The sequence below is a fragment of the Archocentrus centrarchus genome, chromosome 2 (assembly GCF_007364275.1).
Source record: "Archocentrus centrarchus isolate MPI-CPG fArcCen1 chromosome 2, fArcCen1, whole genome shotgun sequence".
NCBI classification, from domain to species: domain Eukaryota; kingdom Metazoa; phylum Chordata; class Actinopteri; order Cichliformes; family Cichlidae; genus Archocentrus; species Archocentrus centrarchus.
This window is the reverse complement of record NC_044347.1, coordinates 21,537,900-21,564,413: the sequence shown is the minus strand read 5'-3', so window position 1 is coordinate 21,564,413 and position 26,514 is coordinate 21,537,900. Positions and strand designations below refer to the sequence as shown.

The following is a 26,514-nucleotide window of genomic DNA, read 5'->3' as shown; positions in this document are numbered from 1 at the left end:
AAAAATGTGGTAGCCAGTGCAGCCTGGTTACTCTTAGAAACCTTTTCCCAGAAGCAGTAAAACGCTCTTAAAATGTAAATTGTCTTTACGTTACACCACAAGTCTGTGTGTGTCTGTGTGTAACCCCCCCCCTTCTTTCTATCTCTCTCCCCCTGGCTCTCCTCCAGGTGGATGCTGCCGTCACCCCTGAGGAGCGCCACCTGTCAAAGATGCAGCAGAATGGTTACGAGAACCCAACCTACAAGTTCTTTGAGCAGATGCAGAACTGAGGGGAATGTCACATGTAGACATATATATATACACACACACACACACACAAAAAAACAAATGCACACAAACCATCTCATCCCACACGTCATCCCCCCCCCCAACCCTCCCCTCAACCAAAAGACGGATCTTTGAGTGACTGAAATAGTCGGTTACGAGCACACAGAGCGACTGTAGCCGGGGTTTCTTTCTTTTTATTTCTTCTTCTTTTTCTTCTGTTTTTTTTTTTTTTTTTTTGCCTGGGCGGACACTGCGGCCAAGCCACTTTGCACCAAGTTTGTTCACTTTACTGGAGCACGACGCCTTTTTAATTAAAGGAAGGAGTTTTTATACGTTGCTCCGTCTGGGCCTGCTGTTGTACGGGGAGGGGGGTAGGAAAAAAGGCCCCGCACAGTGCATGGGAACAAACCCTCTCTCTGGGGAAAGATGAGCACGCTCTCTCTCAACACTGATTCAGGGCCAGTGTATAGTTGGGTTTATTGTTTATTTTTAGGCTTGGGTCAGTTTTAGGCGTGGACTCGTGCAGGCAGATCTGACCGCTGATCAGTGGGGGTGTTCGGACGCATGCTGGCCTGGGCCTCGTTTCCAAAACTTGGTTGCATGCAGAATCATCAGAATCGAGCGGTTTTCACTGAATCATTTGTTTGCATCTTTTGTAATTATATGATTTTAAAATATAGCAACGTGATTATTTTTAAGAGGCCCAGTGTTTCCCCCACCTACTGCACCACTACTGCACACGCTCTAGTCTACACTGGAGTATAAGCGAGCCTCCTCCTCCCTCCCCTTCTTCTTCTATCCCTCCCGTCCTCCCTCCATCCTCTTTATTATTTTTTTTTTCCCGCATTCATACAACAGCTGGGCTGTGTTAAGTCACACAAGGCTCTTAAGGATATCTGAAGATGTTGATGATTATGACGACAATAGTAATCACGTGTTCTGAATGAGCTGTTTTAATTTTAGAGGTTTTTTTTTTTCTCTCTCTATCGTTTTTTCCAGTTTTGTTTTTCAAAAAAGATCAAAAAACAGAGAAAAAAAAAATGTAAAGTCCTTTTTTTAAATTACGTGTAATGTTACAGAAGTAATGCTGAAGTCTTAGCTGTTCCTATGTAGTGCATGACAACAATGACAACAGGATTCGGAAGTTTAAAAAAAAAAAACAACAAAAAAAAAAGAACCCACACACACGGAGATCTTAACGCTGCTCTCTCGAGATCCTTTCTCACATATAGATTGTCATTCTAGCAAGATTGTACATTTAGTATGTTCTCGTGATCACGTGACTTTAAAACAATGATGAAAAATATATATAAGTCTAGATGAACGGGCTCTGCTTTGATTATCATGTAAAAAAAAAAACATTTAAAAGAGATCTGGGTTGTTTTTTTGTTTTGTTTTTTTCTTTTGGAGTTTAAGTGTGATCCTCATATATATATTTTTTAAATCCTGCTACTTTCCAGAAGCTGCAGGAGAGGGAGCCGGCTTCATCTCTGTCTGTATATTATTCTTGTTCACTGAAATATATTGTGTTTAAATCCTTCAGAAATCACTCCTTTCTGTTTTATTGATCATTTCATAACTTTTTTTTTTTTTTTTTTGTTAAAAGGGCATGTTTGTGTGTGTGTGTGTGTGTGTGTGTGTGTGTGTGTGTTGGGGGAAGGGGACTGAAAGCTGGGAAGGAGCTGCGAGGAGCCTGATACTGGGTTGAGATCATCTCGGCGTGAACGTGTTGACATTCTCAGTCTGGTGGTTCATCCAGTTGCAAGCCGACACGTCTCTTTTGTTTGGCTTGCTTATTGTTTTTTGTTCTGCTGATAGGACAGGTGGAGTTCTGAGAGGAGGGGGAGGGTGAGGTAGAGCGGAAATGACTTGCAGTTCTGGATGGATAGCCAGGCTCTGTGTGTGTGTGTGTGTGTGTGTGTGTGTGTGTGTGTGTGTGTGATGGATTTCCACCCCCCCACCCCCACCTCGGCACCTCCCTCCTCTTTGGACTTCCTTTTCCTTCAGGCATGCTTCTCACCTCTCTGCCATCATCTCACACTTGACTCCTCAAAGGCAGAGTGTTCATAGGTGATGATAGGCGTTTACCATCAAGAGCTGACAGCGAGTCGGGAAGCAGGCGACGTGAAAAGCGGCGATCCAATATTAGTCGGAGGTAAATCGTCAAGTCAGCTCGCGTTGAAGGGTTGTCACCATGCTAAGACTGTATGGAAAGAAATTTAGTGTGGCCTGTCACTGAGATCAGTGAGGCAGTGGTGAGCGAAATGTACATATGAAGGCTGCAGTGGGGTGAGTGTGTGCTTTTCAGAGGGTGCTCATTAGAAGCCCAACAGAGGGCAGTAGAGTAGAAGAGGAAGCAGGATTATCTTTCTTTTTTTCTTTTTTTTCTTCTGTGGGTTATATATTGATTTTTGTTTTCCACTGTGTAATATTGTGCAGGCCATTTGCATTGACTGGGAAAATGCTTTCTACACTGTATTCCATAATAAAGTTTTGAATGTACATACAAGTGGTGTTTCTGTGGGGTTTTTTTTTCTTATTAATGCACTGCAAAAGCATCCTGTTTAATCCGAATAATTCATGTTTGTCTGCTTTTAAATATCAAAAAAACAAAAGGCCATTTTCTTCTTCATTTCGAGCACGGTGGTCAGAGGTCATTTTCAGACAGAAAACGGCAGAATCGAGCTGACAGGGATTCGGGGTGTTGCTTCAACTTTGGCTCTAAACCTCCAGACACATCTGAACCCAGGTCATCCTGTTAAAGGTTAACAGAAACTCAGCCAGTGTTTGAAGGACCTCATCCACACTATAATATTGCTTTATTTTATAAAAGTAAGAGAAATTGGCAACTGAATTGCATACCTAAAAAATTTTTTTTGGCTACTCTGAGGAAATCCAATGGTGTAAATAAACTGAGTCAAAACTACACACTATAAAAAGTCTGAGAAAACAAGTGTTTAAAATAAAATGTCTGGATTAGCAATTCAGTGGGCAATGTGACGAGGCAAAAATATCAGAATAAAGTGAACGATAGCCCATACACACAGCACTGTGCCAAGTCTTGAGCCATTCATTCTTGAGCTTTTCTGTTTTGCTTCCAAGAAGCCAGACTTCTACTTTTTTAAAATTATTTTTGTGGTCTTGAGCAATAGTTCTGAAGGTCTTTCAGACTGTACTTTGGAAACTGGCTGCTTTTTCACTCATTTTTCAGCCCACTCCTTGTAACTGACACTTAACACTGACCCATGAATCGTTCAAGCACAAAAAGAGGCACCTAACTCAAGGGATGAACCAGTGTACACGTAACAAAGAACCCATTTTAAACTAGATCTTTAGGCGCTTTGTATCTACAGCAGATAAATGGTATCTGAAAGCCATGTCTTTAAGAAACAGGAAAAACAAAGACCTGACACAGGACCTGAGGGTTGCATCTGGCCTTTCAGTTGATCCATACTGTTCACTGAAGCCTCATCAGAAACGGTGGCTGTCTGGAAGCCATTCTTAATGAAGGGAAATGGAGAGAAAAGGCTGAGGTATGCCGCATTACACAAGAAGTGAAAATCAGTGACAAGTCTGATGGAGTGATGTCTCCAAACTTATAGTTTTGGTTCAAGTTGTTATAAATATGTACAGAGGACATCAGGAGAGGGGTTTAATATACCATACTCATCTTGGATTTGGCACCCAGAGCAATGGACGTGAAGGACTGCAGTGCATTGTGGGAGTGTGCTGGTAACAGAGAAGGCGTTTGTGAATGTCATGTGTTGCCTGGGGAAATATTTAGTTAACCTGTCTGGGATGGAGCATGTTTGCTGGGAGATCATCACGTGAAAGATTAATGTAAGGTCCTGCCTGCCGAGGCTGCGGCACTGAGGCTCTGAATGTCATGAGTCTCAGGAATAAAGCTATAAATTCAGCAACATGAAAAACTACCAGTTATCCAGACAGTCTGATAAATCTCCAATCCACTTCAGTGTCTGCAGTCATCTGTAAATGTGGTGGAGGCTCTTTCATGTTTTGGGGTCAGTGGTGTTGGAGAATACATTTTGATTCACGATGCAATACCATCTGAAACCATTTGATTGGCATGGCAATGATCCCAAACACACTGCCAATGCAGTGAAAGCATAGCTGGATAGTAAAACACACAATAGAACACAATCAGTCATGAACTGGCCTCCTCAGATCTCGAACCTCAACATTATTGAAGCAGTGTGGGATCATGTTGACAGAGAACAGAACAAAAGGCAGAAACCTCTAAAGAAGATCTTTAAATGTCCTTCAAGAAGCCTGGAGAACTGTTGCTGAAGACTTCTTAAAGAAATGACAAGAAAGCTGCCTCAGAGAGTTCAGGCTGTGCTGAAGAATAAAGGTGTACATATCGTATCGAAATAAATATTGATTTTTTCAAGCTTGTTAGACCTATACACACTTATATATTGTATTTCCATGTATGGTAATACACGTTTCAATAAATAGCTGCACATATTTCCCATCTTCCTAGCAAAATCTAAAGAAAAGCAGGTTGCTCAAGACTTTTGCACAGTACTGTATCTTTCTGATAAGCATTTTTATATTTATACGCTGTATAAAGAGAGAAATCAGAAAATAGGGCAACAAAACAAAAGTAAGCTGAAAAAGCATCAAGAGTAAGATACAAATGTCGCTTTGACTTTTTTTTTTCATATATTTATTGGTATCTTTGCTGCTTTGTTCTTTTCCCTCTGTTAAAAAAAGACTAGTTTGCTTCTGTAAATTTACATTTGTGACTGGAACTTGACGAGCATTAAATTAAGAAGAAAATGCATTAGCGTAATAATAACAGTATATTGGGTTATAAAATCAACACATTTCCAAAGCCCAACACGCAAAGAAGAAGGCCATAATAGCGAGAATCCATCATTTCCAGCCTGATGCTTGAGTTTAGTGAGAAACACTGCCGTTAGGTTCGCCGATGTTTCCTGGCCACTAGTTGAGGTCCAACTAGTGCGCATGCGCAGTCCTGCGCGTACAGAGGCAACGTTTGACGTTCGCGAACGCCTCCTCTGTCACCAACGCACTCCCACAATCCACCGCGGTCATTCACATCTGTTGCTCTGGGTGTCAAATCCAAGGTGAGTACGGTGCGCTAAACAGAAAACCTCTGAAACATTTACCGGCACCTCTTCTGTCGCACGGACACATGCACGGTTTGGTGAAAGCCGCGGTGAAACGCGCCGCGTCCTATCAAACGGCACAAAGACGTCCGCATGCTCTGTAGTGTCTGTTAAAGCTAGCCTAGCATGTTAGCATTAGCCGCTGTTTTGTCGTTTAAATAAAGAAAACGTGCAGGTTTGTAACTCAGAATAAAGATAACTTCACGCTTTGTAGTTGTAACGTTGTTTCTATAGGCTGGAGGTTTGGGGTTAGCGGGAAACCGCTAGTTAAGATACGCGATGATTTTGACGGTAGCTAGCCAATGCTAAAGCCAGCTAGTATCAATTGAGCCGACATGTCCACGAGAATGCGTGATTAAAGACTTCAAGTTTAAATGCACTGACAGACAAAATCTTTGGCTCCTTCAGATGGCACTGCACCGGTTATTCCAGCTGTCCTCCGTGCTGCGCTCCGCCGTGACCCTGACCCTGCGCAGGAACATCGGCATCTCCGCTGTCCTCTTCCAGCGGGCCAAAGAGCTCGACCCCGTCCAGAAACTGTTCCTGGACAAGATCCGGGACTACAACAGCAAGGCCAAGTTAGTCGACGATGATGCTGAACCGCACTAAAGTACACATGCAGACATGTTTAGATCAAGTTTTCACTGCTAAGACATTAACTTTAAGTGTCCTATTGGCACGCTCTTTATGTCCCCTTCACTAACATCTGTTCAAAGGCCATCTCCTTCTCTCGCTGCTATCATTGCTCATTAATTTTGAACATAATTTGATGTCTTGGCTCTCTCCCAGGACTTCAGGTGGCATTGTGGATGCAGGTCCAGCTTATCAGAAGAACTTGGGTGAAGAAGTAACCAAACTGCAGAGACTATATGGGGGAGGAGACCTAAACAAGTTCCCTGATTTCAAATTCACAGGTCAGTTTGGGCTCATGTTCTGTTTAGTGAGTGGGTTTTTCACTTGTATCCTACCAATGAAAAGGCAAACAAAATAAGTCAAAAATGCAGCTGAACACTCTTTAATATTGCAATTAATGTTTAAGTAAAAACATTTGCTTATTAATAAAGATATATCTGTGTTTAAAAGAGAAGAAAAAAAAAAAGCTGTTTTCTGCTGCTCCCTTACCACAAGGGGCCGCCACAGTGGGTAGGTCTGCATGTTTGATTTGGCAGAGTTTTACACCATCTGCCCTTCCTGGTGCAACCCCAAAGGGGATTAGAGTCTCTGACTGGAATCGAACCAGCGAATTTGTGCTTGCCACTACACCGCTGGAGGCACTCCCTAAAGACGTAGCTATGTGCTGGTCATGAATAGCTATCAGTATCTCAAGTCACCTAATTGTTTTTGAGTTGACCTGCGACTTCCTGATGTAATAGTTGTTTTTTTTTTTGTGTGTCATTTAGGCAGACACCTAAAACATAAAACTGCCCCTTTTGTTAGGGAAAGTCCTGATTATTGATGAGCTACAGGGCTGCAGCGACAACGGGATGTGCTTATCATGCCGCAGTTGTTCCAACTCATAAATATTTATCCCTTTGCTTACAGAGGAGGCACACTGTGATTTGAGTTTTGGGTCTATAAATAGTGTAGATGGTGACACCTAACAGCCGGATGACTTGTTTTGAAATTGGGTCAGAAAGCTTTTATTTTTGAAGCTAGTTGTTGTGTATTTCTGTTGCTTTTTTTTTTTTTAAGATGTCAGAATAATCACGATTGTTGTGCAGCTGCAGTAAAGCAAAAGGAGGAAATGCATCATAAACTCTCACCGATGGTTTTTCTGTCCTGTCTGTTTTTTGCAGAGCCGAAGTTTGACGAAGGGGCCAAGTGAATGATGTCCATGTTGTGTATCTCCTTCCTGTCATAAAATATGTTGTATTTAATAAAAAGGATAGTGGACTGAACCGCGATGCACTGGTGGTTAGTTAACTTTGTGACTGTTGCCACACTGTTTCCAAATCAGGCTTTCAGAGCTCCTCCAATCTTGTCAAATTTGAGATCGTTCTGACCGGACAAATCTGCTGTGATTGACACTCTCTAGTGAAATCTGGATGATCAGGTTTAAGCTAAGTTCCCTCTAAAAATGAATTTGTACCAGGGCGTCTTCAAAACCCGTCTAACTAGGACTGTAGAATTTATGCACATACATAAGTATGTCTCTAGTCTATTATTAAAACACTAAAAATATTGATATTGTAGATTTTTTTTTTTAAGGTGAAACATCTGTTTGTCAATAGCAGTCTGTAACTCTATTAATCATCCTGTTTGTTTTTCCACCAAATAACCTTTTCAGCTGCTTATTGGACATTAATTTGTCCGACACCGCAGTGCTTAAGTCAGCTGCGGCCCTAATTTCAGTGACATTTCCAGAACATATGGTGAGCCACACTTAATTTGAATTCTATAATTTATATGTAGATATCTGAAATGCAGCGGGCCACATGTTGGCTGACCTAGATGCGAGCTGGCTGTCAATCTGCGCTGGTCTTGAGCGTTCCACATTATGACAAGGTCAGCGATGCATTTAAGCCTCTCCGTGATGAATGTTTTGAAGCCCCAAAATAGCATCAGAAAGGGCAAGTTTCCGTCTGACTTGGTGCCTAAATTTTTTAGACTGTGCAGCCAGACTTTAAAACTGGCCTCTGAAAAGGTAGAAAAGGGCTGCTTTTAAATATGCACATTAAAAAAAAAAAAAATGTGAATGCACGCAGTCATGGCTGCATGCTAAAAATGTTGCTGTTTATTCTGTTAGGAGTGGGAAAAAGGAACTGGGGAAATATTTAGTTAACCTGTCTGGGATGGAGCATGTCTGCTGGGAGATTATCGCTTGAAAGATTAATGTAAAGCCCTGCCTGCCGAGGCCGCTGCACTTCAGTATAGCCATCTGCAGGAATACAGCAGAGGCTCTGAGCAGTATGAGTTTCGAGAATAAAGCAATACATGGAGCAGCCTGAAAAACTACCAGTTATCCAGACAGTCTGATAAATCTCCAATCCACTTAACTAGATTTACATGTTCTTGTCACTTTAAGTGGAAGTCATGAATAATTCCTCTTGTCAGTTTGATGCTTGTGTTGACTGCAGTGGTGGGAGAAATACTGTTATACTGTACAGTTTATGCTGAAAAGTAACAGTGACTCATTTCTGAAAAATACAGCTTATATCTATAGTGATGTAATAAAGTGTATCGCTTCAGTGCTGCAGCTGGTAAAGGCGGGGATACTGAAGAACGGTAAAACTAAAATGGTGGAAAATTGAGTCAAGATGTACGATGTTTGGTTCTGACTTGCGGAGAGAAAACTGGGCAGTAATGGTGTGTTTTCCACCATTGTACAAATGTAAACATAACATGGTTTTGAGTAGAAAAGACTTTATTACTGATACACTGTTCAAATAAAACTCTGAAGTCATTCACACAGTCTAAAAACAGACACCCCATCAGATAAACAGTGGCACAGAAATATAAAGAAAAAAGTAAGGCAAATTCTTTACAAAAAAAAACCTGTGATGCAGAGATAAATATGACAGACAAATTAAAAAGGCACAAGGTATATATATAGTATATATGTATATTTATAAAAAAGACCATGCAGGCACATTAGGATGGAATGGGGTAGTCCTCAGTGCAGTTGGAAAGTGGCTTCTTGTTCTTACTAAGTGGTCCCAGTGTGTAAGACGAAATACTGACTGAGGTAAGATGTTTTATATTGAAGACGACTGAGATGCTGTCCCTATGGCTTTAAGGAGAATTCCCTGTGGTGATTCAATTTGTAAAGAAAATAAATTCCTAAAATTAAACATAAGTCTTTGGTAAAAAATAAAAACAAGTAATTGAAACGGTTGGCCTGCAGAAGGATGAAGCAAAGGGTTTAGAAATTGATACTAGAAAAGAGCAACTGAAATGTCAACATCTGACCACCAGGGGGGAGCAGAGTACCGTGAAACTGTACTTTTAATCCCATAAGCGCGGGAGACATCAATGAACAAGGCGAATACACAGCAAAGCAAGAGAGTATGAAGGCCTTGCAGATTTGCTTGACATCAACCATCCGGAAGGAGTGGTGGAGGAAAAAGATTGAAATTAGCACATATTGGAAGATCAAGAGCTCATTCGGAGTCCAAAACAATTCTGAACCCAGTGTTGGCAACGAATCACACGGGTGACTGTCTTTTTTTATTGTTTGTTCTCTCAGAGGAAGGCCAGCTTCTCAAAGCATGAATGACTGTGTGTGTTTAAAATCCTGGGGCTGAGAAGAGAGACACAAAAACGAATATCAGCATGTGCAAAATGAACCGTTTACATGCTCTCTTTTTGGGATTATGGTTACAATTTCAATCAAAAACACAGTAATAAGCATCAGGCGAGCGTCCAATGTGAGAGGGAAAGGAGGACAACTTTAAACACTTACTTCTTGGGGTGGAGGGATGTAGTTGATATTGGACCTGGAAGACAAAAAAGCATGGGAAGAACATCAGACAGCTCTCAGCAGAGTTAAATCTCACCTGCATTAATAATGCACATGGCAAACATAGGTAGGGAGGACAGTCAGACCTAAGTCATCATTAGGCAGCACTGGAGAGCGCTGCAGTCTGTTTGTCATGGAGGGGGCTGTTAATATAACGGTTATCATTCAGGTCTGTGTGTATTTGGAGAATGATACACCAACAGATTAGATCAATCAAGACGAGACCGAAGCGCAGACTTTCAGCTTTAATTTGAGCAATTTAACAAAAAAATTATGTTAATCCTCTAAGAATTACAGGCATTTTCACATACAAAGGTCTCGTGCTCATCCAAGGCCAGAGAAGGAATTTCACCGCACTTGGTCAAGAAGCAGTCAGCACTTTACAGCTGCCAGAAATCACATGTGGCTTTAAAGGAGCTGGGAAGCAGATATGATTCTGCATTTGGACAGAGCAGGATTAATGCGCCGCTCACTCCCGATCTTTACGCCAAGCTGACCGTCTTCCTGGCTTCGTATATAAACAGCTGTGAGAGCAGTGTGGATCTTCTCCTGTAGACAGACATATTCTTTCAAGCATGACGAACCTGATGTTAAAAACCAAACTATATCAAATCTGGCTGCTCACATTTAACTGTTAAAATTCTCCCACCCAAAATGAAGCATTCAAGACTGAAGGATTTCACCTTTTATTGGACACAGTAAATGTTCCACGTGCTCTGCACCTGCTGCTGTTGTTGCTCCCCTTGCTTAAGCTTTTGCACCAAGTTCATGCACATGATTGTGTCCAATGTACAGTTCCAATATGCCATCATTTACTTTAATCTCACATAATGCAAAATTGATCAGAAATGTTGTAAAACACAGCTTATAAATAATGGAATCATCCATCATGAATTGTTTCTGAATATCTATGGAGGTGTGCAGCAGTCAGTCTTGTGTTACACGCAGCGTTAAAAGTCTAAATGATTGTGTTAGCAGAGCTGTAAAGCTGTTGTGTAATGCGTGTCTGGCACATCAGCCTCTGTGGGTTTAATTATAGTCTCAAAATCACCTCCAAAAATAAGTCTTTTAAAGTCATCTTGTTCTAAGAAATTAAAACTATTACATGCAGGGAGGGAAAAAAAGTAAAGTTTTCACACAACACTTTTAAAAAAAAACAGCACTGTGTCGCTGTGGCAGGTACCATTTAATGACACTGCCAGGTGAGGCCATGTGAGGGGGTCCATTTCTCAAACGAGAGACTGATAAACGGTCACTTGTGGACCAGTGTGCCCCATTTCTCCTTCTGTTCTGACTAGAGTCAGCTCTGAGGAGGAAGCAGTACTCACCTTACTTCATTTATTATTTGGCCCATTCTGAAACTGTCAAACCCACAAAGACTAAAACTCTTTACACTCAAGTAGACAAATCATCAAAACAAAGGAGTTGGATCAGTGGGCTTTTAAATAAAAACAAACGTGCTTTTCTTTCTGAAACAGCAGCGCCAAGTGAGCCCAAACTTCTGAGCGGGAGTATAAGTTAGATGAGAAGATCAATAACCCATAACTTGATCATTAAATTGAAAGCTGTAGCCAGAAAGATGTTCAGCTTTGGATGGAGAGTGGAAACAAGTAGCTTGGCTCTCTGTGAGCAAAATAAATCTTCTTACCAGCACCTCTAAAGCTCGGTAATTAACACGTTATCTTGTTTGTTTAATCCAAACACAAACTGTCAGAACAACATTTGGTTAGACTATTTTTTGACCTCTGCAGTGATTTCTCCCCTGTCTGTGATCCAGTTACGGCTGCATTTATTTTTTTTTTTCCTAATGTGCCACACTCACATGTCCTCAGTTCTGTGCAGGGTTTGGCTGCTGATGTGGGCTGCACCATGACACTGGGAGATCCAAAATGACCTGTGGGGGTGGGGTCAGGGCACGGGCTTTAACAAGAATGACGCCCTCTTGGACTCGTACTTCACGCCATGCTTTGGGGTGTGAGCATTAGTATGAAGTCATTCGTAAAAGACGTGCACCTCAAATGTTGGTTTGGCAAGCTTGAACATTTGTAACCTAAATCTGTCAACTTCCACATTTGATTTCTCTCATTTAGGTCTCTGTTAACTGTGCTTCACAAAGAGTGTGTATTCAAATTCATACACGGAAAGCCAGAAAAAAAAATAAAAAATACCACAAGCATCACTTTTACTGGTAATTTTGAGCTACAACAGTGAGGAGGTTAGAGCCTCAGCCCATCAGTATATCTGGAGCTGCTACAAGCAGTATTGGCTGGACAGCAATGATGTTCACTTGTATTCCATAGGTTTACTCAGGCATACCAAACAATGGTGAAATCTGTCATTTTGCAACAAAATAAGCAAAAAAAATGACCCTGACCAGTGTTTTCTAGCCATTTGTATAGTTCATAGCAATTCCAAACGTCTAACCCTCTCCTTTGACAAAATATTACAGTCAATATCTGCTTTTCCATGAATAGATAATCAGCAGTTTAGCTTTAGTTAAATAATAAATGCATATTGCACAAATATGCAAAGAATGGTTAACAAGTAGAAGCCTAAATATTCAAACTAATGTGCCAGCAATGACCTGAACTCCAACAGATGTTGGAAACCAAAATGAGCTTTAAGAATCAAACGTACAAAATACACAGAACTAATATTATCAAGCCCACTTAGAAGAAAACCATAAAGTTCAAGCTTCCAACAACTATTTTGAGCACACTTTATGAATGATTTCATAAACCAGCAAGCATGCAGCCAATCCCATGCAGCAATCCAACACTCCAAGATTAAAAAAAATCCAAGCGGTGTGACTGCCTTCTATTTAAGCAATGCATTTAATAACCGGAGTTACCCAAGGCTCCAGTTTAGGCCCCTTAAAAATCTCTAGTTCATTATTTCAAGCATTCACTGTAAACAGACCACTAGAAAATCATTAACTGAACTAGTCCCTTTGTTTTTGGCTGCTGTTTTCCAGCGAGATCTTAGATGAGTTATGAGTAGCAACTAAATATAATTGTAGCTAAACAAGCCGTGTGTATGCAGTCATTAGATGAAACTGTTCCAGGACACTCTGATGCAACCTTAATTTTGTTTAAGTATCCTAAAAAAAAGCCCAAACAGTCTAAGCTGAGCTTCATTCAACCAACATTCATCTGAAAATGCATCTACTGTCAGTCTTCAGCATGAAATAACATTCATCCATCTAACCAGGTGCCCGAGGGACCATTTTTCTCTTAGATGCCGCATCCTAGATCTGCATCGCTCCTCAGTAAATTTGTGCCTACTATCGGTGCATCAGAAATCATGTCGCATTGTCTTTGATTCTTTGTGAAGAAGCCTGTTCTATAAATAGGAAGTTGACACTGACAACTCCAGTTAGCTCAGTAGGATAAGCATCAGACTTTAACCCAGACAAAGAGCTTTCGCATCAGCTTCGAGGAGAGCTCAGTGCTGACTCCCCATCAAACTCTAAGCAGTAACAAGCCAGTAATCAAATAACATAAAGTCAGGCGAGTCAGGCCAAGCACAGGAGGCCATGCATTTGTGTCGCTGTGTCTTCTGGATCCACGGCCAGCCACACATCAAAACCTCCTTACACCCACTCGATTGCGTTTGAAGGGCAGGGACTGTAAGGGGGTGTAAATGCACTCCTCTAACAGCCTTGGCTATGCCACAGTCTCATTCTTCAATATCTAAATAATCCCTTTCAAATTACCCATCCAATCAGTTTAATTGCCTGTAATTCCTTCTACTGCCAATATTTTCCTTCTTGCTGATTAACAGCCGGTAATTATTCCATAATTATGTTGCACTGATTGTTTCCCCCGACAGTCCTGTTTTTTGGAGGGAGATGGAGGTGGAGTGGTCATCTGTCTGGCTGTATTTTGACATGAATTTAACATTAGTACATCTGCCCGGAAGTGGAAATCAATTTTAAAAATCAATCCAAATTAATAGCAAAAACTTTTTCCCATGGTTTTACATCTGTTGGCGCCAATCAAATCACCCAATGAGTTGAAAAGCAGGCACTGCTGTGTCTCACACACACACACACACACACACACACACAGCCACAGCTGTCACTCCACACAGTCCTGACTCAGCAGACAGATGCAGACAGGCCGGCTAAGTGCAACAACAATCCACCCCCCCTCCCTCCTCCTTCAGCGTGTAAGATATTAGCTTGTGTTTGTTCACATCAATGTTAATTTAATCACAAAGCTCTTACCTTCCTCTGTGTCCTGCTGATGAATGAGTCGGGACCGTGGAAGAGAAAACAGAGTCAATGTCATTCTTTTTTGGCGGGAGTAAAAACAGTTTCTATATTAATTGGTGCACTGTGGAGTGGTTATCGGACTGCCAAGAACAAGCGAACTGAACAAACTCACGGCTGCAGAAGCCGTTGCGCTGTAAGAGGAAACCGCCGCACCCGCAGACCAGGACGACCAGGAAGACCACCACCACTGTTGCCACCACCGCTGTGATGTTAACATCCTCTAGAAGTGGGAATGAACACTGAATTATGAGCTGCAGTAACTAATTTATTGAAGTAGCAAGTCACAAAATAAATCAAGAAGTAGTAAATAAAGTAAAATAATCTCTTAAAAAGGCTGCCCACAGCTCTGATGTCTATTCCTGTATTTTAGTATTCCTACACACGCACTTAACAGTGGTGAATGCTCATGTTAAACATAGCTAAATGTACAAGCACCTTAAATGTACAAGCTCAGGCTACAGACTGTCGTGAATGTTCTGTTTCAGTCAGTTTTTTTCTGCGCCTGGCTCTCTGTGATGTCATTGAAAGTGGAAATCCCTAATATGGTCTTCCGTGGCTGCAGAAGCCCCACCCACCTGGTGTTAAAACATTCTACAGCCAATCAGAAGAAAGTGGGAGGAGTTAAAACAGCTCGTTTCAGGCAGATGGGCTGAGGTGCTGTACCAGGCCCATTATAAGATCATTTTTAAATCATGCAAATCTACTCTACTAGAGCCCAATAAAAATATGGAACTGAAAATTAATAGGTCAACTTTATGTGCCTAAAATAGTTGGTTGCATTAACATAGAGCACAGTACATAATTTATTAACAAGCCCAGCACTAATTTTAAACTGTGTAATTTGGCCTTCACTGGGTACAGTATTTCTTCAAACTGCAAGCTTGGCTCTGAATGTGTCCAGACTTTAGAAGCAGGGTGGAATAAACTTAGTGGGCTTTTCCTCTCCACTGCACCCTTGATTTTGCCTGGTGTTGAAAGGTGTGGGGGATGAGGCAGGATGAAGTGTGGAAACACACATATAACACAAGCACACCTATCGTCATGTGCTTGCCCTCGCACGTCTTGGATTGCCCGACTCCGTTGGATGCCAGGCACCTGTATTGGCCAGTGTCCTCTTTGGTTACAGCTTTAAACTCCTGTTGATGAGACAGACAGCAAAGGAAGGCTTTACCTATTATTAGAAAGAGCATACTTTAAACTGAAGCATCTTTTATGCTGGCGTGTCCTTGAGGAAGAAATGCTACCTTCTATCAAGCCAAAGAGCAACTCAACAGAATGGTTTTAATCACACATAATACTGCAAGAAGACAGTGTACAACATTTCCCAGCACAATCCAACTGTCCTGTTTTTCTTTTATCTGCACAAATGCACACACTGTCTCACCAGAACTCCTGTGCGTGAGTTGACTAGATAGGTTGCATTGGCGTGATGGGGCGCTCTGATAAGCTTGTTGTCCTTGTACCAAGAGTAAGTGGCAGGTGGGATGCCCTGCTGGTCCCTGCAGCGCAGCTGTACCACTGAGCCCGTCACTGCTGAGCTGGGGATTTCACAGAGTGGGATTTGAGGGGGCACTGAAAGAAAAGGGAAGAATCACAGTAATGTAAGCAAAGCAAGCCATCTTTAATAATGTTTGAGTGGACTCTTTACAGCAGATTCTCAGTCAGTTGTACCTAGGACTTTCAGCGTTACATTGGTCTCGCCTAGGCTGACAGTGTCTTGAGGAGCACTGATCTCACAGCGGTACTCTCCAGCGTCCTCCTGGGTCACTCTTTTCAGCGTCACCGTCGCTCCGTCAATGGTCGCTCGGCCCTCAAAGGGACCTGGAAGAAAGAATAGAAGGTCAGAAGTGGAAATGTCTTCCATGGCTGTGGGCTACAGCCACTGCATGTTATAATCCACGGTCTGCATTGCTGCCACCTAAAATTTATTATCCAGTAGCAATTGAACAAGTGCAGTATGAGTAAAATAACTCTGTAATTACATATTTTTCAATTCTGTCATAATTTGGAGACATTTTGAGAAAAGCTGCAAACCCAACTTCGAAGCTTTCATATGCTATCATGCAGCGCCTGGACGTGACAGTTTTAAGATGCTTTCACACATGCATTGAACCCTGGACTTTTCTAGATATTACCCGATGGATGTGTCTGATTAGACAGTTACCTAATACAGTTTGTGTGCAGGTAGTACAGGTAAAAGTCTGATACACTGGAAGCTATCAAGTGGTTATCCTGTGTCCATCTTCCTGTACATTCTACCCATGCAACACATATGCCTAAGCCAATTAAAGTGTTTCCAGTAGTGAGAACTACTCCTGCTACATCTCAGAAAATCTGTCAGTGTCTGAGCTGATGCGTCCTTCATCGTCAGAAGCTTATGTGTATAAATGGTTTAAGTTACAGTGAGTTCCTGAGGTTAGGTTTGTAGTCAAGGTAAGAAGTCATTCTGCACTCGCTATAAAACTTAAATCAGCTTTCATGAATTTAGAAAGTTATCATACATTTCTGAAGGTCTTTTCTTTGGCTGCTTTTTCACTCATTTTCAGCCCAGGGCTTATACCTGACCATTCTCAGAGGACTGTTTTTTTTTTGTTAAGCTACTTGAACACTAACCTATTCAAGCATAAAAGAGGCACCTAACTCAAGGGATGAACCAGTGTCTTGTCTATACATAACAGGCAACTTAGCAAAGAACCAATTTTAAATTGTATCTTTAGTCACTTTGTTACTGCAGTCTGTTGCAAAAACACATAATTTGCTACCATGTTGTTAGTTTAAAGTATGCAAAATGGCAAATTTTTGGTTCAAATTGTCGTCAACATATACAAAGGAGGTCAGGTGGGAGGTACAACGGCGAGTGTCTATAGTCGTCAGTTAAACACGGTGGAGGCGCTGTCATGGTTTAGGGCTGAATTTCAGCCAGTGGTGTTGAGGAAATTATGAGCACAGCACCGTCAGATTTTGATCCACCATCAACATTATTGAAGCAGTGTGGGATCATGTTGACAGAAAACAGAACAAAAAGACATTCAAAGAAGAGCTTCGAATGTTCTCCAAGAAGTCTGGAGAACTATTCCTGAAGACTACTTAAAGAAATGAGAAGAAAGCTGCCTCAGAGAGTTCAGACTGTGCTGAAGAATAAAGGTGGTCACACCAAATATTGACTTTCAGGCTTGTTAGAATTGTACAAACTTTGTTTTTGCATTATATTTCCATGTATGTTTACACATCTTAATAAATCTCAGTTTCCTAGCAAAAAAATAAAGAAATGAAGGGTTGTGCAAGACTTTTGCACAATACTGTACTTCGCCACTCTAAGAAAGTGGTTCCCAACACTCCTTTTGTGACCTTTCACAGGGTTCATACCAAAAAACCGCTTGCTAATGCTAATGGCCGGTTTAGGCAACTGTTACGATAGTGATCCGTTCTGGTAGCTAACTGCTGAAATTCCCAGCCCAGGCTTTCGTGTTCAAATGTCTCCAGCCCCTAAGTATTTTCTTACTATTGCAAGTATTCATATATAACTTTTAGCTACTACTCTTAGCAGCTATTAGTAATTAGCTTTTAGCTAATATTTAAACTGTTTATCCACACTTTTACGTTGCTATTTTAACTGTTAATCAATACTGTTAGCCAACATTTTAACTGCTAGCCATACATTCTGCTGTTTTTATGCATTTATCTAGTTTGTTTAGCTAATTTGTTTATCAGTAGCATTAGATGATAATTTCATCCTGTAGCCATACTTTTAGTAAGCTATTTGAACACCTACTTTACCTTTTGAGCCATTATGTATATATTTTTAATCATTCCTGCATTCTTCTTGGTGAGATTATGTTCCCTTTCTTAATTTTAGTACCATTTGGCGTACTCCTGGTTGGAAATCCCCACTGCCCAGGTAGTTGGGGGGGGGGGGGGGGGGGGGGGGGGGGGGGGGGGTTCTTAACACAAACTATAATATGTGTACACTGAACAGTGAAGTCATGTAGTTTACATAACTCCATATCCAGCTGTTATCTCCCTGAGCTAACAGCTGGATCATTTTGGGTGAAGCGTCTGTCATGCACTGATAAATGGGAACTTGAAAGTACGATTTCCATGGCAAGACTTGTTATGAATTTAAAAGATAAGGCAGCCATTTCTGAGAAACAGCCTGACATTACGAACGCAGTAACTATTCATAGCACCTTTAAAACTAACTTCAGCTGTAAAGCAGCCAATGAAGAGGCGGTGATGGGTCAAAGGCATTTCAAAGCCTTGACATATTTGAGAAAACTGTCAGGCTAATTGCACCGGCTGTAAAAATGACTGGTCCGGGTGAAAGCTGCTGTGATTCATTATTTATTTCATCCATTAAATTCACATCCTAAAACATAAAGATGAGAGATCAAGGACAAGAGACAGGTTAAGATTGTATGCCTCGACATCACTGACACAGACTGCAAAATATCTCACCTCTACCCAAATGTTTTTTTTTCTTTATTTTATTTTATTTTTTTCTATGTGGCACACCCTATCCAGCTGGTACTGCAAGCTGATTAAAACAAACACCCTGTTTGTTCACTGAGAGGACGGAGAGCGACGGGCTGCTTTCTCACCTTTGAACTTTCCATTATAGAACACAAAGGAGACATCTTTCCCCTTTTTCTTCCATTCGATGCGCGGCTTCTGGTCTACCTCTGTGAAGAATATGCAGGACAGCACCGCATCTAAAGAGGGAGTGTGACCAATGAGATATTTATTCCAGAGTAGCAAGGCATCAGTGGCATTTTTAACTGCTCGGTCTATTTATAGCCTTATGGTTTATTCTGTCAGAGAGAATCAGATAGAAGCTTGGTTAAAAAATAAAATAAAAAAAAGATTCAAATGTGGAAGTGGCCCACAGACGGGCTGATTTTTTTTTTTTTTCCTGTCTCCCCTTTGAGCTCCTCTACCTCCACGTTATGTCTGTTGGTCATCACTCTGACAGGAACACAGGGGGAACCTGGTGGTGGCAGCGGTGAGGGAGGAGACGAGGGGAGGGAGAGTGGGAGATAAAAAAGAGAGGTGAGAGCAGTTCAGAATGCAGTATCACTCATCATCCATTAGAGGGCAAGGTGAATTGGGTAAAGTGCTCCCCATTGCCCGCTAACTGCAAGAGGAGAATACCTAATGGCCATCGTTGGTCTCTTGCTCTACTGTCTGAGGTAAAGACGTCAGTCGTCTTCCTCCAGGATGTCTGAGCTGAGGACAGGATTATTCCCTGCTTTGTTTTAATCCTGTGGGGTTAAGGAACAGCCTGCTGTATGTTTAGATAAACGCAAGATAGGAAGAGTCACCAATCATCTCACTGGGAGCTGGGTCAGATTAACCCGATGTATGGTAGGCATTGGTTCCCGCCTACGTTTGGGTTCCCCTGATGCCTTTGTCATTAACACTGGAAGCGGAAGCTGCAGCAGCAGCCGCCTTTCCTGTGTGCTGATTGGTTTAAGGGGCAGATTACTGTCTAGTCGTCCTGTGATTAATTAAAGGTTAAGATTGGGTGAAGGACGTGAGGGAGAAACAGGTCAGAAACAAGCAGTAAAAACACACACAAAAAAAAAACTAGGATGAAAGTTTAACTCCAGCCTGAAAAAGATTTGCAGACTGAAAGCCGGGCAGTTTTGAAATGACAGAATAAATGTTGAATGGGCCTCTGGGGTACTTCCTCCGAACATTAAGAGCTTCAAAACTTCTAAAACTTATAATGTGGCTAAATGGGGATTTCTTGAAAACTTAAGTTCCTTCACCTCAGCAAATACCCCCCCACACACACACGCGCACGCACACACACACACACACACACACATACGCACCTTCCTGCCATTGTTCCCGCGAATAACAAAACTCAAATATAAGTATGATATAAATATGACAAAAAAATGCTGTCACTTCTCCACACTTTTCCTGTGTAGGGCCCATTGTCACTAGATTACAGTGAGTACAGTGAGTAATCTAGTGCCTGTACCGAGGCGGAAGACATGGAAGAATGCTGGCCCAGCTGAGACAAAAGGCAGGAAGTGAAACACAACATGGAGATGGCCAGTCAAACTAACTGTTCCTCTATATGCGCTCTAAAGGTCTCTCACACAAATCTGCACAACAGCTGCTATTTTTAAAAGTAACTTTTTTTTTTCTTTTACATAAACAGCATCTTAATGTCATTTGCTAAATGCAGCATAAAGCACATTTGAGGGGTTTTTTTTAAAAGCCTTTCGTGACGTGAGCACAATTTACACCAGCTTCACTTGGTCAAACTTTGACCTAAGTGAATTAAAAGCACACACTCTCCCTCCAGACGCTCTCGCTTCCCTTCACGTTGCCTTGTGTTGACTTGCAGGAGTGTAACAGGATTATCATCGTAGCTTTGACTGGCGTATCGCAACGCCCTCAGAGGAGGCAGTGTCTCGCTAAAGGATGAACAAGACGAGGGAGGGAGATACAATGAGATTAAAACAGGGACAAGAATGAACGATCAAGGAGAGATGAACGGCCCTAAGAATAGAATACAAATGGAGTGGAGGACAGTGAGGCAACCGGGGGGGTGGAGTTGGTTTGGTGGGGGCCAGAGACCCGCAGAAGCATGAATAAAAGAGAGAGTGAGATTGAAGGCGCAGGAGATCCTTTCAGACAGTAGGACTGTGAGAGGAAGAAGCTCTTGTCACATAGTGTGAGACCAGGCCTGCCGCCACCTTGAAGGGTGTCTCTTTGAGAAAGAAGAAATGTAACAGGGCTGACAACATGCCCACACTGAGTTCACTTTGTGTGTGTGAGATGCATAGACAAAGAAAGCGCACACTTAAAAAAAAATAAAATGAGCAGAGAGGCTCTTCAAGTGAGGTCCCGCTGCCTCTGTCATGCTTTTGCTGTGCTCAACTACTATGAACACTGTCAGCATCGCTGGCCTCAATTAACTACAAAGGCGTCGAGGCAGACAATGAACACATGGCCTGTTCAGATCATTTCAGAACTGCATGGTGTTAACATGGTGCAGCTTTATGCAGTCTGCTGTCCAAGTCAAGTAAATAACAAATGCTATTTAAGCTCACAGACGACTGCCAGCAAGCAAAAGTTGACCCACTGAGCCCTGGATGCCACTTCGATGCTGTGTCTTCTGTTGCTGCAACTGTGAGTGAATTTAAAGTGGACATTTGTTCTGTGTGTGTGTGTGTGTGTGTGTGTGTGTGTGTATATATATATATATATATATATATATATATATATAAAGTACTGTTTAGACCAGGGATCCTCAAATCCAGGCCTTGAGGTCCGGTGTCCTGCAGGTTTTAGATGTGTCTCTGCTTCAACACACCTGAGTCAAATATAGAAGTCATTAGCAGGACTCTGGAGAACTTGACTGCATACTGAGAAGGTAATTCAGCCATTTTACTCAGGTGTGTTGGATCAGGGACACATCTAAAACCTGCAGAACACCAGACCCTGGTTTAGACAATCAGAAGAAAAGCTGCCTTAAAAGGAGGGAGTCCTTAAAGGTACAGTCGGGCATTTTTTTTTTTTTTAGCTTATTTACTTAGAATTAAACCATTAAAAATAAATAGAAGGAGGGGCCCTCATGTTACCCTGCCAACTTGAATACAGCAGCTGAGATGGATATTGCCGTTTTGCCTAATGGCGTTTTTTGTATGTGGCTAGAGACCAGCCACATACGCCAAAGGTGAAGAAGAGACCTCGCAGTTGTTCGCCTGCTGTGGCGGCAGATATTAACTCGTGTCTGCACCTTCAGACTCAAGATATGAAGCATCACACCTGCGTTTTATCTTCTGAGAAGGACTCCCCTTCATAAAATCCCATCCTTATCCTCCTCACTCATCGCCTGAACTGAAGTCAGAGCTCTGACACACTGAAACATGCATAAACATGTTTATTTATTCCAGGTATTGTCACAATTACTTAATGTCAGCAGATCAGACGAGCCAGCTAAACAACACCTGGTTATAAGCTAACATTACACCAGCTAATGTTAAGCTCGAGTACTCACGATTCTCATTTTTCTTACGATAAACAGTTTGATTACATTCTTACACTGTATGAGAGTTTATTCACTAAGTGTCCAAATCCAACGATGTTAGGTACACTTCAAAGACATTTTCGCTAATGCCAGCTAACAGCGGCAAAAACAGCAGCGCTTTCCCACAGAATAGTTCAGGATATCCTCAACACCTCAACCTCATTATTGCTGTCATCGGACAGAAGTGAGCTTAACTGACTGGACTCACATCAGACTCCTCCAGAGTAAATAGACATGGACAGTCTACACTCACTACAGATAGGTGGTCTGAGTTGTTTGCCCTACAGCATCCAAGGTAGCTTGAATTGGGAGGGGTGAGAAAACTCAGTTGACTGCAATGTGCAATCTACTGACATCTAGTGGTGAGATTTTACGAGCTAAAACAGCCTGTTTCAGGCAGAGGATGAAGTGAAGGATTGCACCTTTGACCTCATAAAAGATGTAAGTGGCCTCAGCTAGTGTTTTTGGCCACTAACATTGTTTGTTTTTCATCACTAGAAAAACCATATTTGGAGCAGCGGGTTTGAGTTATCATCTTAACATTAGCAAGCTTAGTTAGCGATCAGTCTCCATATACTATATGAGTGCAACGCATACACACACATACCTGCTAATTAGTGCTCAGTAATGAAATACAAGAATTTCACTCAACAAAAGTGAAGCGCAGACTTCTTGTACGGCCCGTACCACACTGAAAACCATATTATTTATCACACGTGTGATAAATAATATGGTTTTCAATTCCATTTAGGCAGCACGGTGGCATGGTGGTTAGCACTACTGCCTCACAGCTAAAATGACATCTAGAAGGTCTGGGTTTGATTCCACCTTGGCCCGGGCCTCTCTGTGTGGAGTTTGCATGGTCTCCCTGTGTCTGCGTGGGTTTCCTCCCACAGTCCAAAGACATGCAGTTGCTGGGGTTAGGTTAATTGGTCACTCTAAATTGCCCATAGGTGTGAATGGTGGTCTGTCTCTCTGTGTTAGCCCTGCGACAGGCTGCTGACCTGTACAGGGTGCACCCTGCCTCTCGCCCTGGGATAGGCTCCAGCCCCCCCCCATCTAACTCCACTTGTGCTGCACCAAGACCGAGTATAAGCTAAATAAGGCTGATCTTGAACTGTGATCCAAAGCTAGTGCAGGAGAGTCCAAGAATGAAAGTATGGAGCTGGAACTTTAAACAACGCGAAAACTGACATTAGTGGATAGTGCTGCATGATTACATTTAGCAGATTTTTACACTGGATTTTTACACCTTTCCTGATGCAATCCTAACCGAACTGTTAGGATTGCATCGGGAATCCTAGCAGTTTACTTTTTGCAAATATGTAAACTGCTACACTCTGAATGGTAGCCAAAAATGGGTGCATATATAGGAGCTAATGCACCCAAACTCTAGGTTTTTCAGACCTAACTCAAAGCTCAAAACCTGATAGATGTATGCAAAACAATCGTGACACAGAGAAGACTGATTTGGACTAAATTCATCTCCAGTTAGTTAGGACTATTACCGGCACTGAGTGCTGAGTGTCCTAACAACAGACTGATGGGGGCTGTAAACAAGGTCCACTTTCCACTTTTTCACTGATCCAGGTGGACTTCAACTACTTCGGTTATCCAAACAGGAAAATGCACCTAATGAAGTGCGCCAGCGTTGGACTAGATTTGCCAGATGAAAAAGATTGTTATAATAAGTATCACAGCAGCGGGTCTCTGGTGGTTCTCCAATATAGCATCAGATTTGGCCACAGTGGTAATTAAAATGCTGCTTCTGTGGGCCTGTGGTAGTTCTGAAGCACGGAAAAGACTAACAATAGCATCAACACAGGCAGGCAAAATAAACACACACACACACGCAGACGTCGTGCATGGCATTAACATCAATCAGACACTGCTACTGCTTAAACTCACAGGAGGGACAGCCACCCTCTTGCCTGAGCAAAAAATAGAAGGATGGCACGCTCGCTCCTTGGCACTCGGCTTTACTCTCATTACGTGGGCCTTTCTGAGTATTACAGAGACGGAGGCGGGTGTTGCCAGGGCTGCGCTGAGGTCAAAAGCATGGCGCAGTAATAATTAAGGCACTTATTCAAATTAACAGGGAACAAATGAAAGAGGGAAGGAGATGGACCCATAGGAAATATCCTGTTTGCCTGTGCGATGTAGATAGCATGAACGTGGAGGGCAAACACGTTTCAAGGCTGTTGGGGGGGGAGGAAAACAGGATGACGACTGACTGTGTGTGTGTGTGTGTGTGTGTGTGTGTGTGTGTGTGTGTGTGTGTGTGTGTGTGTGTGTGTGTGTGTGTGTGTGTGTGCGCCATTTGAACAAAGCCAGTCTGTATGACTGTAAGACTGTGAGCAACAGCTGTCTCAGACAGACACAGCGTGAGTGTGGGTGGGAGAGAGAGAGAGGGTTGATATGAGGGATGTTGGGTGAGTTGATGTGGCAAGAGACCCAGCTTTCGCCATATCACCCTCTCTCACACACACATGTATGCGTGCATATGTGTGAGAGGTTAATAATGGGAATATTACTTAAGCTGTTTGTGTGTGTGTGTGTGAGAGAGAGGAAGAGAGGGAGAGTGGTGATATGGAGGATACTTGATCACTTGCCAGAGACCCACCCAAAACATTTCCTCTTGGATTCTTTAAAACAATGCACTCTGCAGGCAGCAGTGGAGCTGGGGGAGGCTCAGTGGAGCTCCATTCATCTGCTGACATCCATCAGTAGAGCCACACGATGAGTGATTTCTATCACAGCGGGCCTGAAAACACACAGCTCTGAACTCTGACCTGGTGTCCTGACAGGTGGCGAAATGTGAGCAAAATGTGTGTGACTCACTCTTACTGTCTCATCACATCCATCTCACACTCAGGCTCATCCAGCACTCTCTTCCTGTGTCTCCATGCAGTACAAGCGGGGCAATTTAGATGTTTTCCTGCTATTTAAGGGCTTAATTTACTCTTGTTACCAATTTCCTGATTCCTTCCCCACAAACTCCATGTCACAGTAAAGACCAGCTTGAAGTTTCTGGTGGAAATCCAAACACTGACTTCATGCGCAGATCTGCAGCTTATTCTGCCAAAAATTGGGTCCCCACCCGCCACCAACATAACACCCACACCCTTAAGCGGCACCGGGCCAATCCAACTTTGGGGCCAGCTTGTAGGAACACAGTCTGGCTGCACCATCACCACAGCCCACTCTCACAGAGGGGCTCCAGCTAAACTGGGGGGGCTTGCAAATCAACAATTACACCAAATCTCTAATACAATTTGATAACCTGATTTTTGAAAATTAGCAGAAAAGCCCCCTCCCCATAATAAGTTTTTACTATTTATCTTTACTGTGAAATGCCTGAGTAATAAATATAACAGATATAATCATTAGATTTGGTTCATTCAGCTCCTTAATCATTGCTGTCTCGTCTAGGAAAGTATGAGCATAACTTCTTGTGAATGGATTCTTTCCACGCTCCACTTACATTGCATCAGTAAGATAACAGTAGAGAGAAACAGGGACGTCTCCATCATCATCGTCCTCAACTCTGGCTGAGTCTTGTCTTCGTAAGACGGAGCGACGGGGCAGATCCCGAGCCTCAGCTTTCTTCGCGCACTTGTTCACAACTCTCCGATAATTCATCCAGCATCCAGGGAATAACCTGCTCTCCAGGGAGGGGGGTGCGTGTGTGTGCCCGCGCGTGTGTGTGTGTGTGGAGGAACCGGGCCGACCCGGCGCGGAGCTGCTGGCGCGAGAAACAGATGAGCGTGAAGTCGCAACTTCGGCGCGGATCAGTCAGCGAGATCGGTGTCCCGGCTGAGAAGTACGGCAGGAAACTGCGAGCCTCTGTCACTGTTAGAGACACGAACGGATGCTCTTCTGTGTTTGTTGTGCGGTCTCGGCACTGGTTGAGATTGAGGTGGATGGAGGGAGGGAGGGACGGAGGGCGGAGTGAGCTCAGATGAGCAGAGCGGCGGAGCGCCGAGAGCGCAGCGCCGTGTCCAAGACGCGCACTGCACTGCCAAGTGGCCACATAGCGGGAGGCAACTGGGGCACGGCAGCAAGGTGTGGCACCCTTCATACTTTAACCCGAGGGAGACACGGCTCGTCCCGCAAGTTAGACCGAACGATGAGGCTGGCTCCACGAAGAAACGCAGATATTACTGAGTTTCTCCCCTTAATGAGACATACTTTTATTGGGAACATCAGTGCGAAGTGTTTTGGTCAGGCTTGTTAAAATAATACCTTCTCAACAAAGCGCCTCATATGTATTTAACATTTTAAGCATTTAATTATGGATCACCACAAG

General features: G+C 42.6%; 3 protein-coding genes across 7 annotated transcripts in view; 2 read left to right on the top strand and 1 right to left on the bottom strand.

The window, feature by feature from the left end:
- Positions 1–2,776, top strand: part of appa (amyloid beta (A4) precursor protein a) — a 35,293-nt gene extending 32,517 nt beyond the window's left edge. For all 5 annotated transcript variants that reach the window (XM_030744778.1, XM_030744760.1, XM_030744752.1 and 2 more), the window contains one exon: positions 168–2,776. In XM_030744778.1, the coding sequence (XP_030600638.1) occupies positions 168–269 (102 nt within the window). In that variant the 3' untranslated portion in view covers positions 270–2,776. The remainder of the gene's footprint in view (positions 1–167) is intronic.
- A 2,469-nt stretch (positions 2,777–5,245) lies between these two features.
- On the top strand, positions 5,246–7,327 carry atp5pf (ATP synthase peripheral stalk subunit F6). The gene is made up of 4 exons (XM_030751195.1): positions 5,246–5,381; positions 5,832–6,001; positions 6,213–6,337; positions 7,220–7,327. Exons 2-4 carry the CDS (start codon positions 5,832–5,834, stop codon positions 7,246–7,248), a joined length of 324 nt encoding a protein of 107 aa, XP_030607055.1. The 5' UTR covers positions 5,246–5,381; the 3' UTR covers positions 7,249–7,327.
- A 1,442-nt stretch (positions 7,328–8,769) lies between these two features.
- On the bottom strand, positions 8,770–26,085 carry jam2a (junctional adhesion molecule 2a). Its single transcript, XM_030753904.1, is given in 11 exon segments — positions 8,770–9,663; positions 9,826–9,859; positions 14,111–14,123; positions 14,271–14,378; positions 15,192–15,294; positions 15,543–15,730; positions 15,830–15,979; positions 18,757–18,867; positions 19,077–19,142; positions 25,690–25,784; positions 25,786–26,085. Coding segments are annotated over 11 exon segments (969 nt in total). The 5' UTR covers positions 25,848–26,085; the 3' UTR covers positions 8,770–9,624.
- Between the last annotated feature and the right edge of the window lie 429 nt (positions 26,086–26,514).